General features: G+C 42.5%; 1 protein-coding gene across 10 annotated transcripts in view; it reads left to right on the forward strand.

The window, feature by feature from the left end:
- The first annotated feature begins 37 nt into the window (after positions 1-37).
- The window catches only part of ANKS1A (ankyrin repeat and sterile alpha motif domain containing 1A), a 139,632-nt gene continuing 111,737 nt past the window's right edge, over positions 38-27,932 (forward strand). For all 10 annotated transcript variants that reach the window (XM_081948532.1, XM_081948536.1, XM_081948539.1 and 7 more), the window contains exon 1: positions 38-236. In XM_081948532.1, coding sequence (XP_081804658.1) covers positions 61-236 — 176 coding nt within the window. In that variant the 5' untranslated portion in view covers positions 38-60. The remainder of the gene's footprint in view (positions 237-27,932) is intronic.

The raw sequence follows: 27,932 nt of genomic DNA on the forward strand, positions 1-27,932 counted from the left end.
GGCGGTAGCCGAGGAGGACTAGTAAAGATCGGGGGCTGGTTTCCCGGCCCGCGTCGGGCCATGGGGAAAGAGCAGGAGCTGCTAGAGGCCGCCCGCACAGGGAACCTGCCCGCCGTGGAGAAGCTGCTTTCGGGCAAGCGGCTTAGCTCGGGCTTCGGCTCGGGGGGCGGCTCGGCGTCTTCGGGGGGCGGCGGCGGCGGAGGCGGCGGGGGGCACCCGCTTTCTAGCCTTCTCAGGTAGGTGCCTGGGGTGTGGCTGGCGGAGCTCTTGCGAGTGGCCGGGGTGGCGCTGCCGAGGTTGGCTGCGGGAGCCCGTGTCAGGCAGCTGTTTGCCTTTTAGGAAGCTGGGGGTGTGTCCCGGAGACTTGAGAATGCCCGGCGGTGCAATTGACCATAGGTACAATCTCCGCCCCCAAAAGTCTCACGGGCGTCGCGCTGATTAGTGGCCGTTCGCGTGTTTAGGCTCAGCGTCGTGTTGGGATCTTTTTGGGGGGCCCGGGGGGGGCGAAGAGGTCTCAAACCAGCGCCAGGAGGAGAAGCGAATCGAAGCTGGCTTCGAGGCTCTGGGGGAAGCCCGGGGTGTTCTCGGAGCTCCGGATTCCCTGAAGGAAAGGGGCTCTGACTCCGGCTTTCCTATTAAGGGGGCCAGAGCTTTTTGCCTTCTAGGATTATCTCTGGGAACGTTGGTTTGGGGAGACGCTTGTTGAAGTGTTGTAGCCTTGTAGGTTGAGGCTGTTGTGTATTATAAGGAGGGAGTCCTTTTGTTAATTAGTAAAGCCTCTTTTGCTGCTCCTGCCTTCTTTTGTGTGTTTTTAATTAAACATCACAGACATTTTTGGTATGCAGTTGATAGTCGCAACCTTCAATTGAGGATCAGGTTTGGATTTAAGATAGGTTCCTTGTGGTTTATTTTTTCTGTTTGTGGATGACTGTTTTTAGATGTCTGAGAAAAAGAAGAGAAGATGTGCAAATGTATGCAAAGAGAAGGAAACATAAGAAATGTGAAGTTCACAGGTACAAAAAAGTAGAAACAAAATTGTACTAGAGTTGTGTGCTACTGTCAAGGTTTCTACATCTTTGTAGAGTTCCTCTGTTTTGCTTTGGTCCACATCTTTGGAATATTTGTTCCTTTCTTTTGTTTTATTTTGTTTTTCATTACCCAAAGGATTGTTTTACTTTTACAAAATAATTTTATGCCTATTTCAAAAAACTGGCAAAGTTTCTCTTGATACATGTCAGGTGTCCCTTGAAGATTCTATATACTTTTACCAGAAGGTTTTCCTCTACATATGTTGAAGTGACTCAAAGGCTTTTCAGTAATGCAGTTTAATGTCTAATGACTTTTTTGGCTATTTAAAGCTGTTATCAAGTGTAAAACGAATCTTTGTCGTTCTTGACTTTTATTCTGTGTTTTATGCATAAACTCTACTATAAAGAATAGTTGCTAAAATGCAAAAGTACATATCTGGAGGCTTGGGGGCCTGGCCGTAATAAAAATCACTTTTACCAAGTGAACTTTAGACAAAGAGAAATCAGCTTAGGCTATTTGCCTAAACTGTGTCTGGATCTGTGCACTTCACACTATCGGCTTGTTATATATTGCTTAGTAATGTTGTGATTGAATGCAAAATATTGCAACTTGTCTTTGCCTTCTGTAATTGTAAAGCAGTACTTGGCAGTTGAATTACAAATATCACTTGAGTTCATACATTGCATTAAGTTACAATACAGTTTTTTTCATTTTAGCATGATGTATTTTATGATTCTAGCCATTTTGTAAATCATGGTTGATAGCCATATATTCAAAGACAACCATTTGTGGCTTAGTATGTAAGGCACAGCTAAGTACAGTATGTGAACTCTGTCACTGAGCTGTAAAAATATTTTAACTCTTTATTCAGTCACAGTAGTAAATTGTGACTGTAGTTACAGAGAACTGCTTTCTGTACCAGTTGAAGTACAGTTAATTGTACATGTTGCCTGAACTTTATACAGTATGGACATTCCCCACAGGTGCCAGATTATTCTGTGCTTTAATATTTCTAAATCTTCTTTCCTGAAATGACAGTGATCTGAAGATCTTAATAGATGCTTCTTCACCTATGACTTTCCTAGGTTCCCAACACCCTTAAGCAGGTTTCCGATCATCCTATGGTAAAAGTTCCAGTCCTACAAACAATTAATGTGAGTAAACAATTGGACTCATTAGGGGAATATCTTTGCATTTGAAATTAAATGCATGTCTGTCTGTTGGAATTGGCTAGAGCCTGTGATATGGCATGTGGGCATATTCTGTTTGGAAGCATGGTTTGAATACTGTGTCTGGAATGTATGCTTTAGAAGGAATTAACATTTGTCATGCCTGAGAATTTGGCAGTGAATTATAACTTACTGAATTTCCTACCAAGCTTTGGTGAGTCTGTGGATTATTCTGTTATACAGAATACACAGTGGGGCTATTATAAACGTAGACCTGCTGGAAAGGCCAGATTGCTTTTAGGAAAATATTAAGTAGCATCCAGAATGTGTGTTGGTTCTTCAATATGAGCTATTGCTAGAGGAAAGGAAAGATTTTTAATTTACAAATGTGGCCAGTATATTTAACCATAGAAACACTAATCAGATTAAAGGAAGAATTTGAGGATGTTCTTTGTGTCCTTCTCAGATTTTCTCAGATTTTATATGGCTCATTATTATGACTTGAGCCATGATGATGCAGTGGTTAGAATGCAGTATTGCAGGCTAATTCTGCTGACCACCAATTGCCACTTAGGCAGTTTGATTCTCACCAGCTCAAGGTTGACTCAGCCTTCCATCCTTCTGAGGTTGGTAAAATGAGGACCCAGATTGTTGGGGGCAAGTCGCTGACTCTGTAAACTGCTTAGAAGGGTTGTAAAGCAACTATGAAGCAGTATATAAGTCTAAGTGATATTGCTATTGCCAAGAGGATTGCCAAGAAGGAAATACAAATCTTAACCCATTTGCTATAGTTGAGATAGGATTCCAGACACCAAGGCTTTGCATGGGAATGTATGACTGGCTTTTCCTTGCTAACACTAAGGTTGGACTGGAACGTTGAAAAAAGCATCCCAGAAGAAAGCAAGGGCAAATTACTTCTACACTTTTGCCAAGAATACAACATATACATGTCCATGGAGTCGTCAGTTGAGGTTATCTTTACGTGCCTGTTGTTTGTAATATTAATCCCTGTTCAAATAATATATTATGAAATAATTAGTTACTTTGTATAATATTTTTATTGAAAAAATATATGGTCATTAGAAGCTGGAGGTCGTTGGATATGAGATGGGTGGCAAATGAATGTCTTAAATAAAATAACTCGACACATAATCATATAATATTTTACTGTTCATCTATCTCTCCTTCAGTTATTCAAATTAAATTTGTTTCTTCAAGTCAGTCTCAACTCCTGGCAACTATATGAACAAGTGCTGTCTCCTTGGCAAAATTTTCAGAAGTGGCTTGCCACTTTCTTCTTCCTAGGGGTGAAAGAGAGTGACTTACCCAAAGTTACTCAGATGGTTTTGTATTTTGCCAGGTCTAGAACTTGCAATCCTAATTTCTAACTTGGTGCCTTTACTTACTATACCAAACTGGATTTCTTTTTTATTATTACTATTACTACTACTTCATAAATTATGTTCCATTTGCAATGGAGACAACAGAAAAAGGAGACAGAATTGCAGTGATATGATATTTCAAGTGAGTTTGATGACCAGAATAGCTTATTTATAAATAAAGAATGCAGGACCTAGGAATCTGCAAAATAGAGAGGTACCTGAAATAACTGTCACTCTTATGGATTTTCTAAATGTGCTCTTCAGAACTAAAAGTTTCATTATTTAAGAGCATGACGAGGATTCTTTTCAGCTACACTGAAACTTGGCATACTATAATGTATGCTGAGTAAATACTATGTCGGAAGAATGGAAGTGAGATTCAAACGATTAGGATTCTCATCATAAATACCTAAGTGGTGGAATAATTTAACTGGTATCAGGAAAAAGGCATAGACTGGCTAAAGCCAAAAGCAGGAAACTAATTTCCAGTCCATGGGTTTGTGGTTGGTTGTTCACATATTTTATTTTGTTTGTTCTGGATGGGGTTGTGCTTTTCAAACGATCATAGTTACAATTCAGCAACATTCAAATATGGAACTTTTTCTTTGGGAGGCTCACCTAGTGCTTATGTTGATTTTTTTTCTTTTTTTTTTGTACCAGGCAATCTCTCTTTCATTGCGACATAACTAAAATTATGCTATGGATTAAATAAAAATAGGGGAACTTGCAGAATTGCAAAGTCTTAGCTGGAACTCTTGCACACTCCCTATGCATCTTTTGGATGACATTCTAATCTTTTACATTAGATACTCATATTCTTGATTTTATTTGTGTTACTTCAAGCAGAAGCAACATTAATAAACTTATTTTGGGGTATTTTGGCCTGGGGTATTATTTTTAAATAAAAATTTGAAGCAGACACATGTTTTCCTGCCAAATTATGCCTGCGTATCAAGACTGGAAAAGCATATCACTTCTCCTTTCTTTTTTGAAAGTGTGTACATTTTAGTTGCAAAACTGTAAAGCTGTAAGTAGGGAAATGATCTTGCATTCTCTTAAAATATCTCTAGTTCAATTCAGCAAAATAGTATCATGCTGACCAACAGTTATTTTCAAGAATACCTTCAGGTTGACTTATGTATTTAATAAATTCATACCATTGTGTGAACATTTATTATTTGGAATTTTCTATTAAGGATCACATTTTTTTGTAATACTTTCCCAAATGGTGGGAAGCAGGGAACAGATTGAGCTAAACTAGATCCTTCTTTATTCTAGATATCTGAAATGTTTTGGTACATTTTGAAGTAGAACAACAGAATGTAAATGAAAACACTGCTTTTTAATGCAGTACATTAAAAATAAGTTCTCACTGATCTACAATATTAAAATTTTCTGACAACATTAAAACCAAGAAAAATATTTTCCTCATTCTTTTCCAGAAGAAGGAAGCTGTGAAAAAACTGTGAGACATTTTGTCAATCTTCAGTCACGTTGCTATTTTAGCTACATGAATTATGTATAGCTTCACTTGTTCATAAGATTATTGTGCTTGGCCTATTACTGGTAGAAGTGTGATTCATCATTAAAAGATTGGTTGAGTGATTTCGCCGCATCTCACTTTTTAAGAATCCAATGATAAATTATATAGATTAACATGCTTTGATAATAAAACTAAAATAGAGACTGATCTAGGGAATTCAGAGCTTTCAAAGAAAGTAATATATAGTAGGGCACTGATTTGAAAGAGGTGTTTCAGGGACTATGTTAGCATAAGTAAATGTAATTCTCAGTTGTACACACACACAGGTTATCCCTTAAAATAGTCTTGAGGACTTTCCAAAGATATAGCTGTTTTAGGGCTTTGAAGAGAGATGTTTCCCTAGTGCTGAGCACACCTCAGGGAGCATCCCTTTTGAATGCTTGGCTCAGTATTGGCATAAGCACAATTCTTCTATTTGTGTTTTTTTTTAATGTTATTCTGCTGAGTCAGATACCAAGGGTCCAGCATCTGTAGGTTGGAGAGAGGTTACAGTCTCCCGCTGGCCAACAGTTAAGACCATCACTGTAGATCAGAGATGGAGGATGTAAAAGGAACCGGTTTTGTCTCTGGATAACATATTTGATACCCATTATTTAAATATAGAATTACACATAAACTTAACACGTTCATTTTAAAGATTTACTAAACTCTTTTTAAAACTATTTAGAAAGCATGTCTCTATCCCCCAAAGTCCTCGAGAGTTGTGTGAATATTTTACATTGACATTAATAAAAGAATTATTAGCTTCTTGTTAAAGAAAAGGAAATATGACTTAGAGTGACCTTTTCCAAATTAGTGTCATCTTGAAACGCTAAGGTATTTTCCTTACTTGAAGAATATGAGACAAAACTACAAATGACAACTGACTTAGATGAAGAAGCAATGAAAATTGTCTTCGGAATTAGTGCTGAAAACGAAAGGTTTACCTCTTTGGATAATGTAATCGCCTAAAATCGAGATGCAGAGATGGACATCAAGTACCACATTGGAAAAGCAACAGCTGTTTTCTAGCGCATGAATAAAATCTCTATAGTGATCCTGATAGCCATTTATGCCAGAGACATCTGGAAGGCATCAGCGAGTATTAACAAGAGACTTGATGTGTTCCAACAAAGATGCCTTCACTGTATCTTAAAGATTTGTTATTTTGACCATGTTACCTAGTCCTCCAAAAGAATTTTTCCTGCAAATTACATAACGTAGTATGCAGAAGACTTGCAGGTCATATTCTCTGGCGAACAATCGAAACCACAAGATGGCAGTAAGCTTGACGTATACGCATGCACATACTCCCGCGATGCTAAACAATTCCAAATTTTCTAAAAGTTCTATGAGTTTAGCAATATATAATTTTGCCTACAGTATATATTAGGCCAGTTTTGTCATTCAACTCAGTCTTACAATCATGCAGAAAGAGAGAGGGAGGGAGATGGAGGCAGGGAAGGAGAGATAATGTCTCTGTTATCGCTTGCTATCTTATCTTTTCACTTGGAAGTAGAATGTTGCCTTGGTACTAGAGACCAAAAACAGTATTGGTAAGTCATATAAATGTATGCACGTGTCAAGGTACACAAAAAATAACTTTTCCCCTTCCTTCAACTGCTAAAGAATTTGCAAAATTACTTTTCTTTTAACTGTCTATAATTAAGCAGGAAATAAGCTATATAAAATAGATGCAAAAGTCAGGGAATCTTAGAAGTCTCATTCCTCCAAAGGCAATATTTGAAGACAGTCCCACTGGATTAGGTTAATATTTGGATAAATACTTGTGAGTGAAGATGATGAGTTCTACAGGAATCAGGGAACCAGGAAGCATAAATGGTTTAAAGGGGGAAAGGATACATTTAAAAAGTTAAAAGAAATGTCCTTGAGCAGAACTTTAGAGCTGGAACACATCTACCTTTAGCAGGAACTCATCCAATAAACTTAAACATGGCATCTGTTTGATGAGTTCTCTGTGCACCTATTGATGATTGTAATTAAAAAAAATAGCACAGTGTATAAATTCTTAGAATAAAGAATTGGGGCATAGAGACTGATGTGATAGCAGACATCCATATGGTAAGCTGTTTTAAATGTTATACTTGAAAATTGGACAGTACACCACAGGGATGCTGTTTTCAATGGCATCACTTTAAAGCAGACTTCCTGTCTTGGACTCTGTCCAAATATGTGGACTTCAGCTCAGCAATTTTCAGCACTTGACATTTGGAGAACATCTAGCTCAGTGAAGTTTGTTTTAAGGAATGTAATGTATTCCACTTCTTAGAATTTTTGAATATATTGAATGGCAATCAGTACACAAATTGAAGGAACCCTAACCCTAACCCTGAACCATCCCCAGACCTTCTGAAGGGGTGCACGAAATCAAAATTATTAGCCAGACCATCTTGTAAAATAACATAATATTAAAATCCCATTAAATGATCATGACAAAGAGTAGCAGCTACAACATCCTCAATTTTAATTTTAAAATACAGTAAATAATGATAAAACCCATACAAATAAAAGCTCTTTTATGTCCTCCATTATTTCTAAAAGTGGGGTGGGGTCCTGAGAGAAACATTGTATAGAGGGAAATGACTTCTACTTTTAAGCCCATCTGCCTTCAGTCCATCATGGCAATATATATATGTGTCTTCTCTAGAGGTGTGATTTAAGTAAGATACTTCTTTGAAGTATCTTAGCTGGAAGATTATCTGAAAATATACCAAAAAAATAAGATTTTGGCTTAGGCAAGTTTTTAAGGCAACAGACCTGATTTCTTTCCCTCTCAGGAGAATATAAATTCAATTCAATAAGACTCCAAATGGCCTTCCTTTTAATAATGTTTTACTTGATTACTGAGTGTTTAATGATTACTTTGATTTTACTACCATTTAAGAGCAATAGAACAATTATACTTTGCCAACATCCCTACAACCTAAAGTGACATAAGAAAGCACAAAAAAGGGGGAAGGAGAGGGAGAAGGACAATCTGAGAAGTGACCTTCCTGAGAGTGAATACAAAATAATCTGGAAGCTGTAGGCAGGGGTGGGTTCCAACTAGCATTGGTACCTGTTCACTTCGTGCATGTGCCAGAAACACGCTGTGCATGTGTGCACAGTTCAATATAAATTGTTCTGCACATGCACAACAAACATGAGGAACTAATTAATAATGCCGGCAATGGCAGTGGAGACCGGGGAACTGGTTTGTGGGCGTGGCCAGCCTGGGTCGCTGCTGGTTATGTGACCCAGGCCAAATTACCACTACAGGTTCGCCTGAACCAGTGCGAACCGGTAGAAACCCACCTCTGGCTGTAGGTTCTGTAAGACCAGTTCGTAAGAGACTTACCAACAAACAAGCATACAGACTGATCATACAGTCCTGAAATCTGCTGTAAGCATCACTGATAAACTCTGGACATGTTTTTTGTGCAATGTTATTTATTTAAAGGAAATTATCTTTTTTTTTAAACACAAAGTTTTATTGGTTTTTTTATATTTTACAAAGGGAAAAGGTAAGGGAAAGGTTACAAATTTTGGCAGCTGCGAAATGCGGTAGGTGCACCCCCCCTCCAAACTCATAGTATACATTTGCATAAAATTCAATATTAGGTAGTAACATATAGTCAGTGTGGTAAATTCAATTGGTAATTTCGATCAGTTTATATCAGGTGACTTTTCTTACTCATTTGTGTGATCTGAGCTTTCTTGATGTCGCCCCATCTCCCCCCACTGGCAGAGCTCCGGCCCCTCCCGTGTCTTGTATGTCTGTTGAGGAGTCTTCTGGTTTTTCTAGGAGTAATTTGTTTTTCTCCATAAAGGCCTGCACCTCTATGGGTGTATTAATTCTAACTCTTGTCTCCTCCCAGAATATTAACATACCTTCAGGCATCAACCATCTAAACCACACCCCCTTCTGGTATAATTTATTCGCCAATTGCGAATAATGTTTTCTTTTTTCCCTCACTTTCTTGGGGATCTGTTTCAGAATGGTTATCTCCTTATCTTTGTATGTCAAGGCTCGCCCCCTTTGTGCATTCAGAATTTCATCTCTTGTGCTTTTCCTAAGAAATTTAATGTGTACCTCCCTGGGAACATTGTGTGTTCTAGCATAAGCTGAGTTCACTCTATAAGCCAGGTCTATTTCCCACCCCATCTGTTGTTTCTCCTTCTGAATATACTCAGCCAAAATGTTTGTCATGATGTCCCTTATATTTTCATCATCTGTCTCCATCACATTTTGAAATCTAAGATAAAAAGACATTCTCTCAAACTCTATTTTCATTTGTTGGGTGTCAAGTTCTTTGTTTCCCTTCTGCACCCCCTCTATCCCCTCCCTCATCTCAGCCGCCCCACACTCCAAAAGGTCCAGTCTCTGTGAGTTCTTATTAATTTTATCCTGGTTCTCTTTAATTTCTTCTTTCATCTCCTTCAGTTGTCTCTTTATTTCCTCTTGTCCCTGTAGAATTTGCTGAAACATTTGGTGAAACTCCAGCTCCGTAGATTTAGGTTGCTTTAAGGCTGTTATCGTTGATTGTGTACTAGGACTGGATGTTGCAGATGTCGGGGCAGAGGCAGCAAAGCCTGACTTTCCAGGAGGTGGTCTTTTAGATGACATTGTTTATAAAGTAAAGAGTCCAGTCAGTATAGAGAAGGATCAGTCAGAAGGGTAGAACAGCCAGGAGAGTCCAGGAGACAGAGAGTCCAGGCAGAGGGGAATTTTCTAATCACCCCGGCAGAAGAGCAAACGTTTTTCACTCCAGGGAGTTCAAAAACAAACAATCAGCAAGAGAGTTGTCTAAGTAGCATGGAGACAAAGACCGGAAGCCTGAAGTTTAAGAGGTGGAGTCAAGTTTCACATTTCATAAAGACAACGGAAGTGTGCCATCTTGCCCTGCCAGCTTCGGGTTCCGAGGCAACAAATAAAGTTTTTAAAGTTCAAAATTCCCAAGGCTTCCAGATCTCATTATATTATAAGTTTAAGTCCGAAAATCCACTTAGTAAGGGTGTGGCATCATTGGTTTGGCTCTCCCCCTCCTCCTTCCCTTGGGGCTGGGAGCACACTTGTTTCCAGCCGCTTGTCCGAGGGAGGGGGGGAAATCCCCCTCCCCTCCAGCCGCGCGTCTCCAAGTCAAGCCGAAAAGTAAAGTTTGCACAACTGACAAGTTTTAAAGTTAGTAATGGGAATGGAGGAAGTCTACGCCTCACCGCACCGCCGCTGCATCCTTCAGCTTTCTTTATCTCCGCACAGCCTCACAGCGAAGACGCCGGAGCGTCTCCCCTTCGTGCTCCTTGGTGCCTGGAGCAAAGCGGGGGCCCCTGCCGGCCGCCGCTGATCCAGGGGTCCCCCCGCCGTGCCGCTCCTCCAGCAGAATGCCTTTGCGGGGCGTCCTGTGCCCCCCAAGGAGTGGGGAGCCCACCGGGGATGCGCGGGGCAAGCAGTCCCTGCCCGTCGCCGTCAGCCGCCGTAACAGGAACAGAAAATTATCTTGTTCCTCTCTACATAAGCCAACAAAAGAAGCAAGCTACTTTTCCTTTCACTTGTAAGAGGAGCATATACTATGAATGAGTACAATCCTAGGATGGTGGTTAGCCTTCTAGACCTAAATCAGAAACTGCTGGCTTCTTGGTTATTCCTTCCATTACAGTTAAGGGGTGATGATGCCACTGCAATTCTGAGCAAATGATTTTGCTAATCTTCCACAAGGGGCACTTGGAACTGATGACCAAAGAAGGGGGGGAGGAGAGAATCCAGTTTATAGGGAAAGGAAGGGAAAAGAAAAGAAATCAGGCCATAGGAACCAAAATTTCACAAGGTAAAATATACAATATATAATAAAAGTATACAGTTAAAATATTAATAAATATTTAATTAATACAGAATCCAAATAAAATAGCAGCGCAAATCTATAATCCCACCAAGATAATATTACAGCCCAGAAGCCCATCAGAGGAGCTTCATGTTGAGCTGCTTCTGGAATGAAGTCAAGGTGGGAGCCAATCAGAGCAGAGGTGGGTTGCAAATCCCGGCGCTACCGATTCGCTCGTGCTCGCGCGTGTACGCAGTGCTTCTGTGCATGCGTAGAAGTGTCCAGGCGGGTGGGCGGAACCTCACGCCACGGTTCGCCTGATCCGGGCCAAACCAGTGTCAGGTTCCAGTTTGGCAAACAAGGAATAAGCAAACAAACATGTAGTTCAAAGTGTAGATTGTATTGTTCTCCTCGACGCACTGGCATGTTCTAACCATAACCCAGTGAAACACGTGAATTGAATTCAGAGCTACTGCTGAGTGCTCCCTTCTACCTTTTAAGTGTTACCACAGGTCCTCCCCACCACCTTGGCACGCCCCCAACAATGCCTGTAAGCCTGAATGTAGGCTTGTCCCACACACAACTTTGAGCGCAGCCCATTGTGCACGCTCCGATCCTGGGCAACAGTTCCAGCTATCAGTTGGGAGGCGGGCGTCTGGCGCGGCAGTAGAACAAACCCCTCTGCCCGTGTGGGACACTGGGGGGGATCGATTGGCGAGCGTCCCTGTGCAGATGATGTGGGAGATCACTCGGCTGCGGGCCCTGCTCCAAATGACATGGTTGAACACTTGGCGGCAACCCCTGGGCCCAATATGCATGTACCCGGTCTCCCATCACCCCCCTCCAAGTGAAGGGCAGCCCTGAACCTCCTGGCATGGCAGGCTGACAACCTGGAGCAACCCACCTCTGAATCGGAGGTCTCCGCTAGAAGGCCTGTCTGAATGATTGGCAACACCAAAAAGCAATGTTGGTGAGTTGCATATCCTCTTTTCTAGCATGGGGAACTTTTCTAGCATGGCAGCTTCTCCCAAGTGGATCAAACTGGCCAGAGTTAATTCCAGTTGGAGGATATAGTTCTGTATGTAACTCGATGCCATGCCATGTAGGGTTTTATAGGTTAGCACCAGGACTTTAACTTGTGACTCGAAGTATATTGGTAACTGGTGTAGCACCTGTAGCATTGGTATAATGTACTGCTATCAGCGAATGCTTGGTAAGAAATGGATTACTATAGTTAAACCAACTCTGCCCTCTGAGCAGTCTTTAAAAGTGCACCACATACAATATTTATAGCAATCCCAACAGGTAGTGATAAGGACGTTGATCCTCCAATCCCAGGGAGGGCTGCAGTTGGTATTTCAGCTGAAACTGGATAAAACAAAGACATCCTTGAATATGACCTCCACCTACTGTTCCAACAGGAGCTGCAAGTGCAGGAAGACCTTCAAGTTCAAGTTGCAAACTTTTGCAAACATTCAGGATGCAGGGATTCGTTACCAGTATTGTCTAATGGAGATAATTACCTTGTGTATTCCTGCTTTTTCATGCATTATCAGAATATCTGTATATGAGAGTATCCATCTACTTATGTAAGACAGATACCATTAGGGTTTACAGAAGTTCAGAACATATGGAGATAATAGCTGGAAGAGAGAAAAATAATGCTGCAAAATATTGAACATTCTCTGAGGCCACATGAAATTTTATAACTTTGGGGGAGGAAATACTAACAAACATTAAACAAGGTATTATAGATTCCACTTGTAAGGTTTATAATAACAATGCTGCTTTATTTTTTTAATCTCTGCTTGGTAATATTGCAATTAATTATGACTTCTCACTCAGTTGGCTTGTCTGATATTCCACACCCTGTGTAGCAAACAACTGTTAAGTAGGGCAGGTCTCTCTTAGCTGAGAGAAATGCGGTAAGTGTTGATTGTGCACTGATTTTACTTGTGCTGTGTTTACATTTACATTATTCTTTACCATGTTAAGGTTTCTGTATTTGCAGGCTCCAAGCAATGATTGCCAGTTTATGAAAAATGTAAGAACTTTATCACATTAACAACAGACTTCCATTTGTAACTTGTAATAGGTCAGAAATATTTTTTTTTGAATTTTTGTATTCATAATTTGAATTTTTAATCATTCCAAAATGAGAAACAATTCCATTTTTATTAACTAATAATCCTTAATTCTCACTTTGAGTGGAGGAAGCCAATAGCTTGGCAAAGCCCTGTTTTTGATGTCAGAAATCTAGAATAATTTGGACAGTCTTTTAATCTCATTGCCATGTCAGATGTACAAACTAGGCATTCATCAGAATATAATTGTTAACTTGACATAGGTAGGGTTTGGTATCACTAATACATTCTTCATCTTCTCCCCAACTTCCTTCCAATCAAGCATATATTCATTTTCTTCTTCTTTAATTTATTCAACACATTAACTTGCTGTGACCTTTGGGCAGACAGTAATTATCACTAACTATATAAACTGCCTCCAAACTATGGTTTGAAATGTATTGCTTAGTGAAGGAAGAGGAGGGGGTATGAAACCTGTGTAGTAGTAGTGTTGACAAGATAACGATTTGATTAGCACATTTTAACTATGTCCATATAATAAGAGGAACCCACCTTCATTGCTGTGGTTTTGTTTGCATCTAGTTCGTTCACTATGGTTTATTATAAGCAACAGGAAATACAATAGGATTAAAATTGTTGATTGCAGGGATTATCAAAATTACTGATATGGACCAGTTTCTTCAGAATATGTCTAACATAATTGGCAATCTTGAGTGTCAGTTATCTCTAGTCATTTTGCTAAAGAATACATGTGTCATCTGGGAGGAAGCATTTTATTGAGTCAGTATTTTAGACACTGAATTGAACTGAAGTTTATGATAAAACATTTAAAATAGCTGTTTCATACAAATTGATATTGGATATAGTAGACTGGATGAGATTTAACTATTGAAATCTGTCATTTGACAGGCAGTTCAACTTTAACTTAACTGTGGATGCAGTTATACCCCCTTTGGAAATTCATCTTTGCTTTTTGGCGCATTCCTAATTGAACAACATAGTACTTTTAGATGGTGCTGATATCTTAAAAAATGATAATGGGGTAAGATTTAAGGAACCCAATCTTGTAATGTCTCTGTTTTCGTATGAGATTTCCTGCATTCTAAAGCTATTTATTTCATAACTTGAAACTTGATGCCAAATTGTGTAGTGGTATTTATTGAAAAAGTTGTTTGCCTCTGTCCTAAATTAGTATTGAACCCTGGATTCTCAGGTTTGATAGGATGTTTACATGCACAATTAGAGCTAGAATGCCAATGTCATTCTGAGAGCTCTCTGATCTGGCCATATTTATATATGTCTTTATTACAGCCCATTTGGGATTTCTGTGGTCTGCTTTTCGGAAATGCTCAGAAATTACAACAGCTCTGGATAATTGATTGGAGCTGGGATCAAATAACTCATCTGTTAAAACAACTCCATTACTTATCTATTTCCTTCTACAAAGTGATTGCTATAACTTGTAAGCTTTTGGGACAGTGTGAGGATGTTTGAATGATCATATCCTCTCTTGTAAATTTTCCTGTACTTGAAATTCTAAGATTCTTCTTCTGTTTGGGTCACCAAATCAGAAATATATTTTACAGAAATATGAGAGTGGGCCTTCTCAATGGCCATTCTTAAGGTTTATAACTTCCTGATAAGTGAGTTCAGGCAAGTTTTATGTTTTATCCTTCTGATTGTATGCTATACTTTTATTTAGTTAATACTTTCTGGAGTAAAGTGGTTTGTTACCTAGTTAGATTTAATTGTATATTCTTTGTTTTATTTATGTGTATTTGATGGTATTTTATTTATGTTTTTGTTCCATCTGGACTGTGAAATGGTAAGAAATATCACTATTTATTCAGCAAATTTGCATGCCTACCCATCTCACTCAGTGTGCCTATGAACAACAACCAGTAACAATTAAACAATATCATGACCATCAGGAAAAATAAATTTAAATAAAAAAGGAGATTGTGAGAGAATAACAACCAATTAGATATAATCCAATCATCTTGCAGGCTCCTAATGGGATCCCCAAGCTAGTTGGAAAATATCAGTAAATATTTTAAGAGCTTTCCAGAAGTTATTATGGATGGAGTTAATCTCACCTTGCGGGGGAATAGTGTTCCAGAGGGCAGAAGCCACTGCTGAAAAGGCACGTTTTCTATATCCCATCAAAGGGATATAGGTAGAGAAAACCCTTAAGCCCTCCTCTTGGACCTGCAGGGATGATAGATGTAATGGAGAAGAGGTAGTCCCTCATATAGCCTGGCCCCATTCCATGTAGAGCTTTGAAGGTGAAAAACAGCACCTTGAATTGTACCCCGAAGCAAACTGACAGTCATTGTAGCTCATAGAATAGAGGCATAACATGTGCTGTACTAAGGGTACACATAACTTGCCACACTGTGATGTTTATTAGCTACTTTGATGTCTACCTCCTGTTAATAACCAGGACCAATTCGTAATTCTTTAATATGTAAATGTTGAAAAGTTCCTAAATTACTGGCAGGCTTTTACATTTACTTTATAATTTCTGTAAAGTCATGTGACCATATTGTGAATTACATGGAAACAATTCAATTGAATGATTTTATATAGTTTGCGGATTTCAAATTGCACATCAGATAGACATAGCCAAGCAACTTTTTTTTTTACAGCTGTACAGCCACACTCTCCTCTCATTTTTCTCTCTTCGGGGGTTACAGCGTTGATAAAGCTGGCATTTATTTTTATTTTTAAAGGAAAAAAACAACGATATAGAGCCATGATAGGTAATAGAAGTTAATATTGTTGTGTCTATCTGTTGTTGACAATTTCATATGGAAGATTTTAGCAGGGTTTGAGCCAAGGCTCTACCCCCGAGGATACAACTCACAATAAGAAATTGGATGAAAGATGATGTTAAAGTTCAAATGTAAGCCCAAACACAGTTAAATGGAGAAGGATAACACGTCCGTCCTGCTGAGTCGACTGAGTCGAAAAGCTGGAAGAGGCTAGCAACAAGGGCATGTCTAAACAACAGCTTTGGCAGACTCAGTACAATCAGCGAGCAGATGAGGTCAACCCATTCTGGATGCTATCTCCACCTAGATGGAGAAGCTATCGTTTTAATAATAGGCATATCTGAGAGATATTGTAGGCTTCATTTAGACCTCCACAATAAAGCAAATATTGCAATAAAGCAAGGTACACATTTTTTTAAAATTCCCAGTATATATTAAAGTTACGTTTTCAGAACATTATAGTCTATTAACTGTCTAATAGTTTTATGTCTAAGTAAAACAATGTTCATACTTTAATTAAAAATAATTAATTGCTAAAAATGCAAATCTAAATATTCAACGAGATCTTTTTTTTTAAATGCAGTAGCTGCAAACTGCAATAAAGATATGCAAACTGCAGTGAAACAAGGTGTGACCTGCATGAATGAGAGCTAAATGCATGAATTGGCTTAGATGGTAATGGGTACATATGAAAGGTGCATTTCACAGCTTGGTGATAATTGCATGGGAATGATGACTGATAATGAAAGAATTATATACGAGCTCTGGCAGAATTTTGCAATATTTTTATTAATGCTTTCCATTAAGTCAGGGGTGTCAAGCTCAATTTCATTGAAAACCACATCAGGGTTGTGTTTGACCTTGGGGGGGGGCTAGGGTGGAGGTCACCAGGGTGGGGTGGCCAGCTTGACTTCACTTGTGTCTCAGGGGTGCCTGTGGTTGCCTGAGCACTCTGCCAGTGAAACGGGTTCCCTAGCTCCATTTTTGCTGGCAGAGCATCATGGGCCGGTCCTTTGCTGTTTCCAGGGTGGCCCCACGGGCCAGATCTAAGCATTCCACGGGCCAGATCCAGCCCCCGGGCTTTGAGTTTAAAACCCCTGCATTAAGTGATGTGACTGAATAGATGCTAATATGACATGATATGTGAATATGATAACTGGTGAGAATGGAAGAAAGAGAAAAAAAGAGTGCCTAGCAGCAAGGTTGGTGGATTTGATTACAGTGGAAATGGGTGCACAATTGGAAGATTTATAGGTTAAGTTGGACAAAAAGATTCTTTGTCGTGGCAAAGGCACAAATCTGATGACACATAATTAATTTATCTAATCTGCTTAGAAAAATATATAATAATTTATGACAAATCTATTCATGTTTACACCAAGCAAAGAAATGAATCTAAAAGCATGATTGATTTGGGGTTTTGCACTTTTACCAGAACAGATGTAATTAAACATGAAGGTGTTGAAATGATTTGATATAAAACTGAAGTGGGGTAATGATACAAAGAATATTTTAGAAATGTGTATGGGAATGATAATCGTATGCCCAGCAATAGAATTGAAAGAAATGCTATAAATGATGAAAAGGAAGTCACACCTTGGTGAGAATGTGGGAAATTGGCAAGACTACAAAGGTGTAGATGATAGATGATGTAACTGTAGAAATATTAAATTGTGTATGTAACTTGCTTATGGAGTGACTGTGCATCTTGTTTTAATGTTTGTGAAGATTTTATCTGCTTCTGATGATTATAAGAATGCTGTTATTTTTCCCTTCTATAAACAGAAAGATAATGAGAGTAAGTTAATTTCTATTAAGGGAATTAGTTTATTAAGTTTGCCTGGGAAAGCAATCGACAGAATTGTAGTGGAAAACATATGAGAAGTGGTTATTAGTAAAATGGGAGTGCATTTCAGCCCTATGCTGGGCAAGTTCATTACTGGTTGAGATAAAATGTCTAACAAAATGATTAGAATTATGATATGTTTGGAATAGGATTGGCTAGTGACTAAGACGCTGAGCTTGTCGATCAGAAAGATTGGCAGTTCGGTGGTTCGAATCCCTAGTGCCTCGTAACAGAGTGAGCTCTGTTATTTGTCCCAACTTTTGCCAACCTAGCAGTTTGAAACATGTAAAAAATGCAAGTAGAAATATAGGGACCACCTGGGTGGGTAGGTAACAGCGTTCCGTGAGCCTTTGGGATTTAGTCAAGCCAGCCACATGACCACAGAGACGTCTTCGGACAGCGCTGGTTCTTCGACTTTGAAACGGAGATGAGCACTGACCCCTAGTGTCAGGAACGACTAGCACATATGTGCAAGGGGAACCTTTATCTTTACTATGTTTTGAATGTATATACAGTTGAAGATTGGTTGATGAATTATGTAAGGGTAGTGTATAATATTAATAAAGCAAATGTAAGAACATAATGTTTAGCCTCAACAGTAGTCACAGAGTAAAACAAGAATGTGTAATATCTTTTTGATGTTTAATGTAGTTATGGATAAAAATGGGGAATGCCTATGGTAATACTAGAGATGTATTGGTTGGGAATATAAGTAATCCTCAATTTATGACCATTTGTTTATCATTCAAAGTGAAGACAATACTGAAAAAACAGGCTTACAATCAGTCTTTGTACTTACAACCATCATCATGTCCCTGCAGTTATATAATCAAAATTCAGGTGTTTGACAACTGGCATGTATTTATGGCAGTTGCAGCATCTGAGATTCATGTGATAGCCATTTGCAATCCTCCTGGGTGGCTTTCAGCAAGCACTCAATGGGGAAGCAAAATTTGCTTAACAACCATGTGATACCCTTGACTGCCGCACAGAAAGACTGAGCATGACTCACTTAACTGCACCACTTGGTGAAAACGTTCCAGTCTGAATTTTGCTAGTAAGTCAAGGACTACTTGTAAGCACCTTTATATACAGATGATGTGCCTAAGAACCAAACTCTTTGTAATGAATATTAAATTGCATGATTCAACAAATAATATGGATTTGAAAACCAATGTATCAAGGCCAAGGACAATCATATTTGACAGAGAAAAAGGAGTACAGTACTTGTACATTACACATAAAGGTCAAAAGATTTTACAGCAAGTGATTTTATAACTTTCAGTAAGATGTACTAAATATTTGAAAGTTCAGGGACAAATTTTTAAGATATGCAAAATGTTGACATGAGGGAATGGTTCATATCTAGAAGGAAAGAATGTTGCTCAAAATAAGCTCTACTTAGAAAAAAAGAACATTGATTCATACTTCTGTTTGACGTAGTATTTTTTGTTGTCATTAGAATACATAGTTTGGGTTCAAGTACGCATAATAAGGTCAGTGAAAGGCCTGGGCAAGAGAGAAATGGTTTTATCAGGGAATCAAATACCCATTTCGTGATCTGTTGCATGAACCCAACAACCTGGCCAGCTATTGAGCAAAAACTAGATCGTGCTCCATCCAATCCTGTCTCCAAGGAAATAAGAAATGACCAGCGGATGATTGTAGAAAATGTTCCACTGCTGTAAGCACATGGTCAGCATGAAACAATCTTCAAGTCCTAATTAGCTATAGCAACTAAGTTATCTCCACTGCTGCATGCTTGGCTACAAGGAAAGGACCATTTATATGTCCAAAGTCTGGCCCGGGGGCCAATTGCTGCCTGTTTTCAAATTTCGAGTGGCCTATAGCCTCTTCTCCCCGCCGGAGTTATTTGTTTAGTCTTTCATAAAATAGTTCATTTGCATTTAATGTTAATGATTCAAAGAATGTCAGGCTGAATGGTCGGCCCCACATTTTTTCATCTCATCAAAACTGGTCCTTCTTGCAAAAAGTTTGGATACCCCTGATTTATATCATACTGTATTGTAAGCCTTACCAATACTCTCTTAGCAGTAGACCTCCTAGGACACAGGTAGCATTGAGGTGTTACCCAAAAGAGCAAATCTTAGACAATTAAGCATGATTATGGCCTTTCAGATCTCAGAGTGAATTGCTATGATTAGGTAATAGCTGACTAGATTAAATTTGTTTTATGAACATAGTGAGACACTTCCTGTATAAACAATGTATTTTGCTTAAGTGTTGGATTGCTATTGTTATTTTTCCAGTAGATTTTATGATGATAATATGGCTATGCAAGCTTTGAAAATGGTTAGGAAGATATTGCCTCAGCAAAAAGTACCTAGTTATTTTCTAGCCCTATTTTATTAAAACTTCCGCTTGAATATGTAAAAATATAGCTTCTTTATTAAAGTTAATATGACTCTTAAAGGAGCCACAATTTTTATCAGGTTTGGGTAGAAGCCTGAAAAATTGGGTGCTTAGCTGAACAGTTCAGAGGTGTTGTGTTTGTGTAAGATACAAAGTAATTAATAATTCCTGAGGTGTGTACAATTCAAATGAATATTAGATTTTCCAGAGTGAGTTTGCAGGATGGGCCAGAGATGGTATTATCACAGCCAATTGGCCTCGAGACTGGGTTGAAGCTGAAGCCACGCCTCTGGGCTCCTCTTCTCTGACTCCAGTTTCAATCCAGTCTGGCCAAAGAGAGGTTGTAATTCTTGACTCCTGAGCTGATTCAACTTTTTTCTGGACCATCCTCGACTCATCTTGCTTCCTTTTCACAAGGAGACCTTTCCTTCACCTCCCAGTAAATCCCTGCTATTAGCTGCGGTTTTTCCAGCTACTCGGGGGTTAAATCTCAGGACTTGGAGACTCCAGTGGTTGGGTCACTGTCCCGGTGGCCATTTTGGCCGGCGACCACGTGGGGCTTGAAAGGGCAGATCGGCACCGGTGGGGGCTAAAGGGCTCTGGTTTCCAGCCCGACAGCCCAGAAGTCTCAAGGAGAGAGCAGCCTTTAAGGAGGGCGCAGAAGAGCGTGTGGGCCGCACAAAGGCAGCAGAGACCCCAGGAGCGGCAGAAGAGGCTGGGAAACAGCGCGGCGGCAGCAGACTCCTTGAGCAGCTGCAGCAAGCCCGGCTGTGCCTTTCAAATTCAGGGCGTGTGACGAAGGAGTGAGGAACTCACCATTCGAGCTGTGGAGGTGGGGGTGAGGAGCAAATCACAGGAAGCACGAGGAGTGGTCGTAAGTAGTTGCGTGATGGTGGATAGATCCCCCTTCCCTCCCCATGTCCCCTGGGGAGGGGCCCTCCACCAGGCAAAGTCCCACTGCCTCCTCCAGGAGGCTTAAAGCCTCGGCTGACCCTCGCCCTTCCCATGCCAGCCAAAGAGATGAGGCTAGGAGGCACAGGGCCTTGGAGAGAACTTTCTCCAGGGCAGAGAGCTCTGCAGGGCAGGATCAGTCCCTCCCCCTCCAGGTCCAGGTCACCCCTAAGGGGGCCTTCTAGGCAGGATTCTCCCCCTAGGTCACCAGATTCTTTGAGGGAGTGCAGTGGGGGGTTGCCCATTCCCCTCCCCTGGAGGATCTTGACCAGGCAGATACTCAGCCTGGGTTCCTATCCCTAGAGACTCAGCTGGAAGGTAGAGTTCCATCCAGGCCAACCCTGGCACCTAACCCCAGCCATAGTCAGGTCCCTGGGGCATCCAGCTGGGATTCCTTGGATTTGGAGGATCTGCATGTGGGTCTTCAGAACCTCATTGAAAGAACCATTGCATCTGGTGTGGCTGCAATCATGCAGCACCAAGGGTCTCGCTCTGCCTCTCAGGGCAAGGCCACGGTCCCCAGTTTTTCATCATCCCAGCCACGGGGCCCTTCCCAGCCAGTCCAGCCCCCTGGGTCCCCGTCCTTGGCTAGTGAGGGGTCTGTCCTGGGGGACAAGGCGCAGCGTGACCCAGATCTCTCTGAGGACGAGGAGGAACTGGAGCCTGAACCTCCAGCCTTCACAGGGTTCTTCCCCCCCTAACTTGTTCCAGTCCCTCCTATGCAAGGCACGTGCCACTGCTCAGCTGGGGGGGGGAGGGGGCCAAGGAAGGGGAGCCAGCAAGGAAGCCCCAGGGCACGGTCTATTCCGAGCCAAAGCGGTTAAGGAGGAGATTCCTGCTCCTGACCTATTCCTGGAAGTAGTTAAGAGACAGTGGGAGACCCCTGGGGCCTTCCCCACCCCAGGCAGCAATGACAGAAGGTTCTATAACATCGAACCAGATTTCTCCCAAGCATTACAGATGCCCTCGGTGGATCCACCGGTGGTGGCCTTGGCTGCCCCAGCATCTCTGGTACCCAAGGATGTGGCAGACAACCTGAAGGCAGAGGACAGGAAGGCGGAGATGATCCTCAGGAAGACCTTCCAGTCGTCGGCTTGGGCCATTAAGGCGGCGGCCTCTGCCTTGTTTTTCCAACCGTACGGCCATCCTTGGATGGAGCAGATCCAGGCGTGCATTCCACCGGAGGACGTCCGCCTACACCAGGGCATAAACAAGTTAGTGGCGGTTGCTCAGTTCTCAGCTGACGCTACCTTAAATGCCATGAAGTTTGCTTCCAGGGCTATGGCATCATCTGTCACATCCCGTTGCCAGCTCCGTGGCTGGCAGGTGGACAACAAGGTGAAGTGGCAACTAGCGACAGCTGCCTACACGGGGAGTTCCCTCTTCGGGACTTCCCTTGACCCCATCCTGGTGGAGGATAAGAACAAGAAGAAGGCGCTTCCAACATCGACCAGGAAGGTGGAACAGAGGCCCACACCCTATTATCGCAGGTCAGCACAGCGACCACAGGAACAGGACACCCACCAGAACAGGTACCCAGCGGGAAGGGCGGATAGGCCTTCCAACAGGGAATTCAATAGGGACAGAACCCGCTTCCAGCCTCAGGGCAAATGGCCCTTTCGAGGAGGAGGTGGTCGCCCCTTCTGCTGGGGCAAGTAGGTCGCCCGCGACTCCACCCATTGGCGGCCGCCTAGTTCTGTTCGCAGATGCTTGGGTGGAGATATCCACGGATGCCTGGGTCCTCAGCACAGTGACCCATGGTCTCCGCCTGGAATTCCTTTCCCTTCCCCCAAATTGTTTCTGGGTGTTCCCCCAGGCCAAGAACGTTGACAAGCACCAGCAGATGCGGCAGGCCATCCAGCATCTGCTCGACATTGTGGCCATAGAGAGAGTCCCTGAGGACCAGGCAGGCAAGGGGTTTTATTCAAACCTGTTCCTAGTGCCAAAATCATCGGGGGGATGGAGAGCCATCTTAGACCTAATGCTCCTAAACCAATTCTTAGTGTATAGACGTTTTAAGATGGCATCCCTCAAGTCCATCCTGGCAGGGATTCGGGAAGGGGATTACATGGCATCCATCGATCTCACAGAGGCCTACCTGCACATCCCCATCCTCCCTGAGCATAGGCGTTTTCTACGCTTCTCCTTAGGGCTTCATTACCAGTACAGGGCTCTACCGTTTGGGTTGGCTTTGGCCCCCAGGACCTTTGCCAAGGTGCTAGCGGTAGCGGCCGCCCATCTGAGGGAGATTCCCATCAGGCTTTTCTGCTACCTGGATGACATCCTTGTCCAGGGGGCGTCTCCTGCCCAGACTAGGTTAGACCTTCAGCAGGTCATTGTCACCCTCCAGTGATTAGGGTTCTCGATTAATTTTGAGAAGTGTACTCTCTCCCCATCCACCTGAATCCTAACCTGGGGGCGGTCATTGATTCCCAGTTGGGTCAAGTGTTTCTTTCCCCAGATCGCAGGTCCAGCTTGTTGAAGTTAGTTAACCAGATCCGGAAGGATCGTTGTGTTCCCGTAGCCCTTCTTTCCAGCTTGCTGGGAAAGTTCATCTCATGCATCGAAGTGGTCACGTAGGTGCGACTACATGCCAGGACGCTCCAATGGAGGCTGCGGCCATACCAGAGGGCCGATTCCAGCAACTTGATGCTCAAGGTACCAGCGACACCACAGGTGCTGATGTCTCTCAAGTGGTGGATGTCCCCAGCATTGCTGAAAGGCTGTGAATTCAGGGAACAAGAGCGCCTCATACTGACAATGGACGCCAGCCTGGTTGGGGGGGCGACCCTAGGCTCCCAGCTGGCACAGGGCCAGTGGTCAAAGAACGACCTTCAGCACAACATAAATTGGCTGGAGCTTCGGGCAGTCCAGCTCGCTCTATGACGGTTCCAAACCTCAGTAGAAGGTCATCACGTCTTTGTCTTAACAGACAACATTGCAGCAAAGGCGCACATCAATTGAGAGGGGTGCGCACGATCCAAAGCGTTGCACACTGAGGCGATGGCGCTGGGATACTGGGCGGAGAAACACCTGCACTCCATCCAAGCGGAGCACATCACCGGCGTCAACAACCATCAGGCAGACTGGCTGAGCCAGGAGACGGTAGACAATGGAGAGTGGAGTCTGTCCAAGGAGCTCTTCCAGAGTATCTGCCAGAGGTTCGGGTGACCGGTGGTGGACCTGTTCGCCACTCTGGCCAATGCTCAGCTGCCACGGTTCTTCTCTCGGTTCCCAGCTCAGGGAACGGAGGGGGTCAACGCCCTGCTCTCCAGGTGGCCGGTTGGGCTGCTGTACACTTTTCCTCCCCTACCTCTCCTTCCCGGGGTCATCCAGAAGGTAGTCAGAGAGCAGGCCAAAGTAATCCTAGTGGCCCCCTAGAAGGGCTTGGTTCGCGGACCTGCTGAGTCTGTCGGCAGGGAGACCATGGAGGATTCCCCGGGGGGAGGTGAGATTGCTACAGGGGAAGTTGGTCCATCCAGATCCACAGTGGCTCCAACTGGCCGTGTGGAGATTGAGCGGGAGCACCTGAGAGGTGCCCTCCTGTCCCAGAAAGTGATCAGAACCATCGAGGCCTTCCGCAGACAGTCAACCAACAGGATTTACGATTCCACCTGGGTGACGTTTGTTTCCTGGTGCCAGGCCGCCCACCTGACCCCCTCCAGGGCCACGGTCCCTCATGTCTTGGAATTCCTCCCGGAGGGTCTGGACAAGGGCCTGTCCCTAGCCACGGTTAGGAGACAGTTGGCGGCACTGGCCACGGTGCTACCTGTGGAGGGGTCCACTCCCCTACCTCATTTGCCCTTAATTAAGAGGTTCCTCAAGGGGGCGACCCACCTCCGTCCACCACCAGTCCACAGATTTCTTAGGTGGCATCTTCCCACGGTGCTACGGGCCCTTATGGCCGAGCCTTTTGAACCACTCCAGACGGTTAGCCGAAAGCTCCTCACTTGTAAGGTTGTGTTCCTGGTGGTTATCACCTCGGCTAGGTGAGTCTCGGAGCTGGGAGCTCTCTCCTCCAGGAAGGAGCTATGCACGTTCCATAATAACAGGGTAGTGCTACGCCTGGATCCCACTTTCCTGCCCAAGGTAAATTCAGTCTTCCACCAGGCGCAGGAGGTGGTTCTCCCGGACCTCTGCCCAGACCCAACCAGGGAGCGGGAGCATTGTTGGCACAGGTTAGATGTAAGAAGGGCCTTATGTATTTATCTAAGGCGGACGGCGGAGTTTCGTAGGTCTGAGGCTCTGTTTGTATCCTTCCAACCCTCATCGCTAGGGAAGAGGGTTTCCCCGTCCACCATTAGCCGGTGGATCTGTCTGGCAATTGCCCTCGCCTACGAAGCGCAGAACTTGCTGGTTCTGGCCGGCATCATGGCCCATTCCACCAGGAGTGCGGCCACCTCGGCGGCCTGGGCCTCCCAGGCCCCTATAAAAGACATCTGCAGGGCAGTGACGTGGGCGTCCCCATCGCCCTTCATCCGGCACTACAGGCTGGATGCCTTCGCATCTTCCGACGCGGCATTTGGCCGCAGGGTCCTGCAACAGGTCCTGTCGGATCAGTGAAGGCCCAGCCGTGGGACAAAACTTGGGTATGTCCCATCTCTGGCCCATCCTGCAAACTCACTCTGGAAAATGACAGTTGGTCTTACCTGAAGTGTTATTTTAAGAGGTGTTTGCAGGATGAGCCAGTTCTCACCCTAGGTTAGATAGACAATATGGAGGTGTCTCCTTTGTGACTTGTTTTCAGGATCTCGGGAGCACATACTGCATTGAAACTGGAGTCAGAGGAGAGGAGCCCAGAGGCATGTCTTCAGCTTGAACCCAGTCTCGAGGCCAATTGGCTGTGATAATACCATCTCTGCCCCATCCTGCAAACACCTCTTAAAATAACAGTTCAGGTAAGACCAACTGTCAATTACTACACAAATACAGGCACAGAAAAAAGCCAAGCACAGGAGATATGGGTATATACTGGAGATAAATAATACTTTTTCTCTATACCTGTACAGCTACCTCCCTCCAATGTTTTATATGCAGTTAAATAAACTGCTTTGTGCTTCTAATAAAATATGGGTTGTTCATTTATTTCAATAATTTGTATAGTCATCCATCTTGCTCCATGACTCTGGGCAGTTAACAGAAAATTAAAAGCATAGCAATGAGGCTCAACATTTTTTTAACAAATGGGGAACAGGATAACATTAATACAATGCTGTCAAATTCCTAAAAAAGACTTCTACAATTATACAACCAAGCCATCTTAGCCAAATGCCTGAGGGAACATCCCAGTTTCCAAAGCCTCTGAATCTTTGGGAGAATCAAGTTCCATTGCACAGGCACTGTGGCAGTGAAAGCACATCTCTTGGTTCCACTAGATGACACTACTTCAAGAAAGAGATCCAAAGCATGCCCACCCTTGTTGGTTCTTGGGCGATGAGCAGAAATGATCAGAAAGAAACAGTCCTCCAAATAACCCAGCCCTATGCCATACAGGGTCAAAGAGACGGCGGTCAGCACCTCAATTGTACTAAAACCAGCATTGGCAGCCAGTTCTGCTTTTAGAGCAGATGTCTTAGGTGGGCATATTTTACCCTGCGGAGCTTGATTATCTTACCCAGAAACTTCATCTACATATTGATAAGTAATGGGGAGGGAGTAGAGCCCTGTGGCAGCTTCCACAAACTCCATCTCAAATGAAAAGCTAACAGTGCAAAAGAGTTCTTCTCATTTCCATGTCTCAAATCTGAACAGATTTATCAACATCTTTTGGCTGAAACAGTGGTTTCTTAAGAAAAGGATTGCTTCTTTCAAACAGATGAAAACATCCCCTCCCTCAAAATAGCATTCACTACTGCATAGATCCAACCTCATGTTATTTCTGTAGCGCCTTAACTAATGTACATATTTCTAAAACACAGGGAGCCAAATTCACAACTCTATCCATTTCATCAGGACTAACAGGCTTAAACATTTCCCAGGTAACAAAACAAGATTGTGACTCAGTGAGCTCCGTATGGTATGAAGAGGCAGAATCTAGCTGAATAAATCTAAATCTGATCTGACAGATACTTTGAAATAGTCCTTTTAATAGCCCCATAAATGGAGTATTGGCTCACCCATTTTCTGGCTCAATGTTATAAATATTGTATTTATAATAAACTTATTTTGTACTTCCTCAAAACTATTTTCCACGATGTGTATCTTTAGTATGTATAAGTTACTTATAAGTATCTTAATTGTGAATTTTGATACAAGAAGTCTGTTAACACAGATAATAATCCTGAATTTTGTTCACTTAAAGGGATAAAAGATAATTGTACTAGAGAAAATATTTTGAACCTGCTGCTAGAGGAGTTTAATTATAGTCAATACAATAATACAATACAATAGTAGAGTTGGAAGGGACCTTGGAGGTCTTCTAGTCCAACCCCCTGCCTAGGCAGGAAACCCTATACCGTTTCAGGCAAATGGCTATCCAACATCTTCTTAAAGACTTCCAGTGTTGGGGCATTCACAACTTCTGGAGGCAAGCTGTTCCACTGATTAATTGTTCTAACTGTCAGGAAGTTTCTCCTCAGTTCTAAGTTGCTTCTCTCCTTGATTAGTTTCCACCCATTGCTTCTTGTTCTACCCTCAGGTGCCTTGGAAAATAGTTTGACTCCCTCTTCTTTATGGCAACCCCTGAGATATTGAAACACTGCTATCATGTCTCCCCAGTCCTTCTTTCTCTTAAGCTAAACATACCCAGTTCCTGCAACCGTTCTTCATATGTTTTAGTCTCCAGTCCCCTAATCATCTTTGTTGCTCTTCTCTGCACTCTTTCTAGAGTCTCCACATCTTTTTTACATCGTGGCGACCAGAACTGAATGCAGTATTCCAAGTGTGGCCTTACCAAGGCATTATAAAGTGGTATTAACACTTCACATGATCTTGATTCTATCCCTCTGTTGATGCAGCCTAGAACTGTGTTGGCTTTTTTTGGC

This window comes from Natrix helvetica, assembly GCF_964273705.1.
Source record: "Natrix helvetica genome assembly, chromosome: 3".
Lineage (NCBI taxonomy): Eukaryota > Metazoa > Chordata > Lepidosauria > Squamata > Natricidae > Natrix > Natrix helvetica.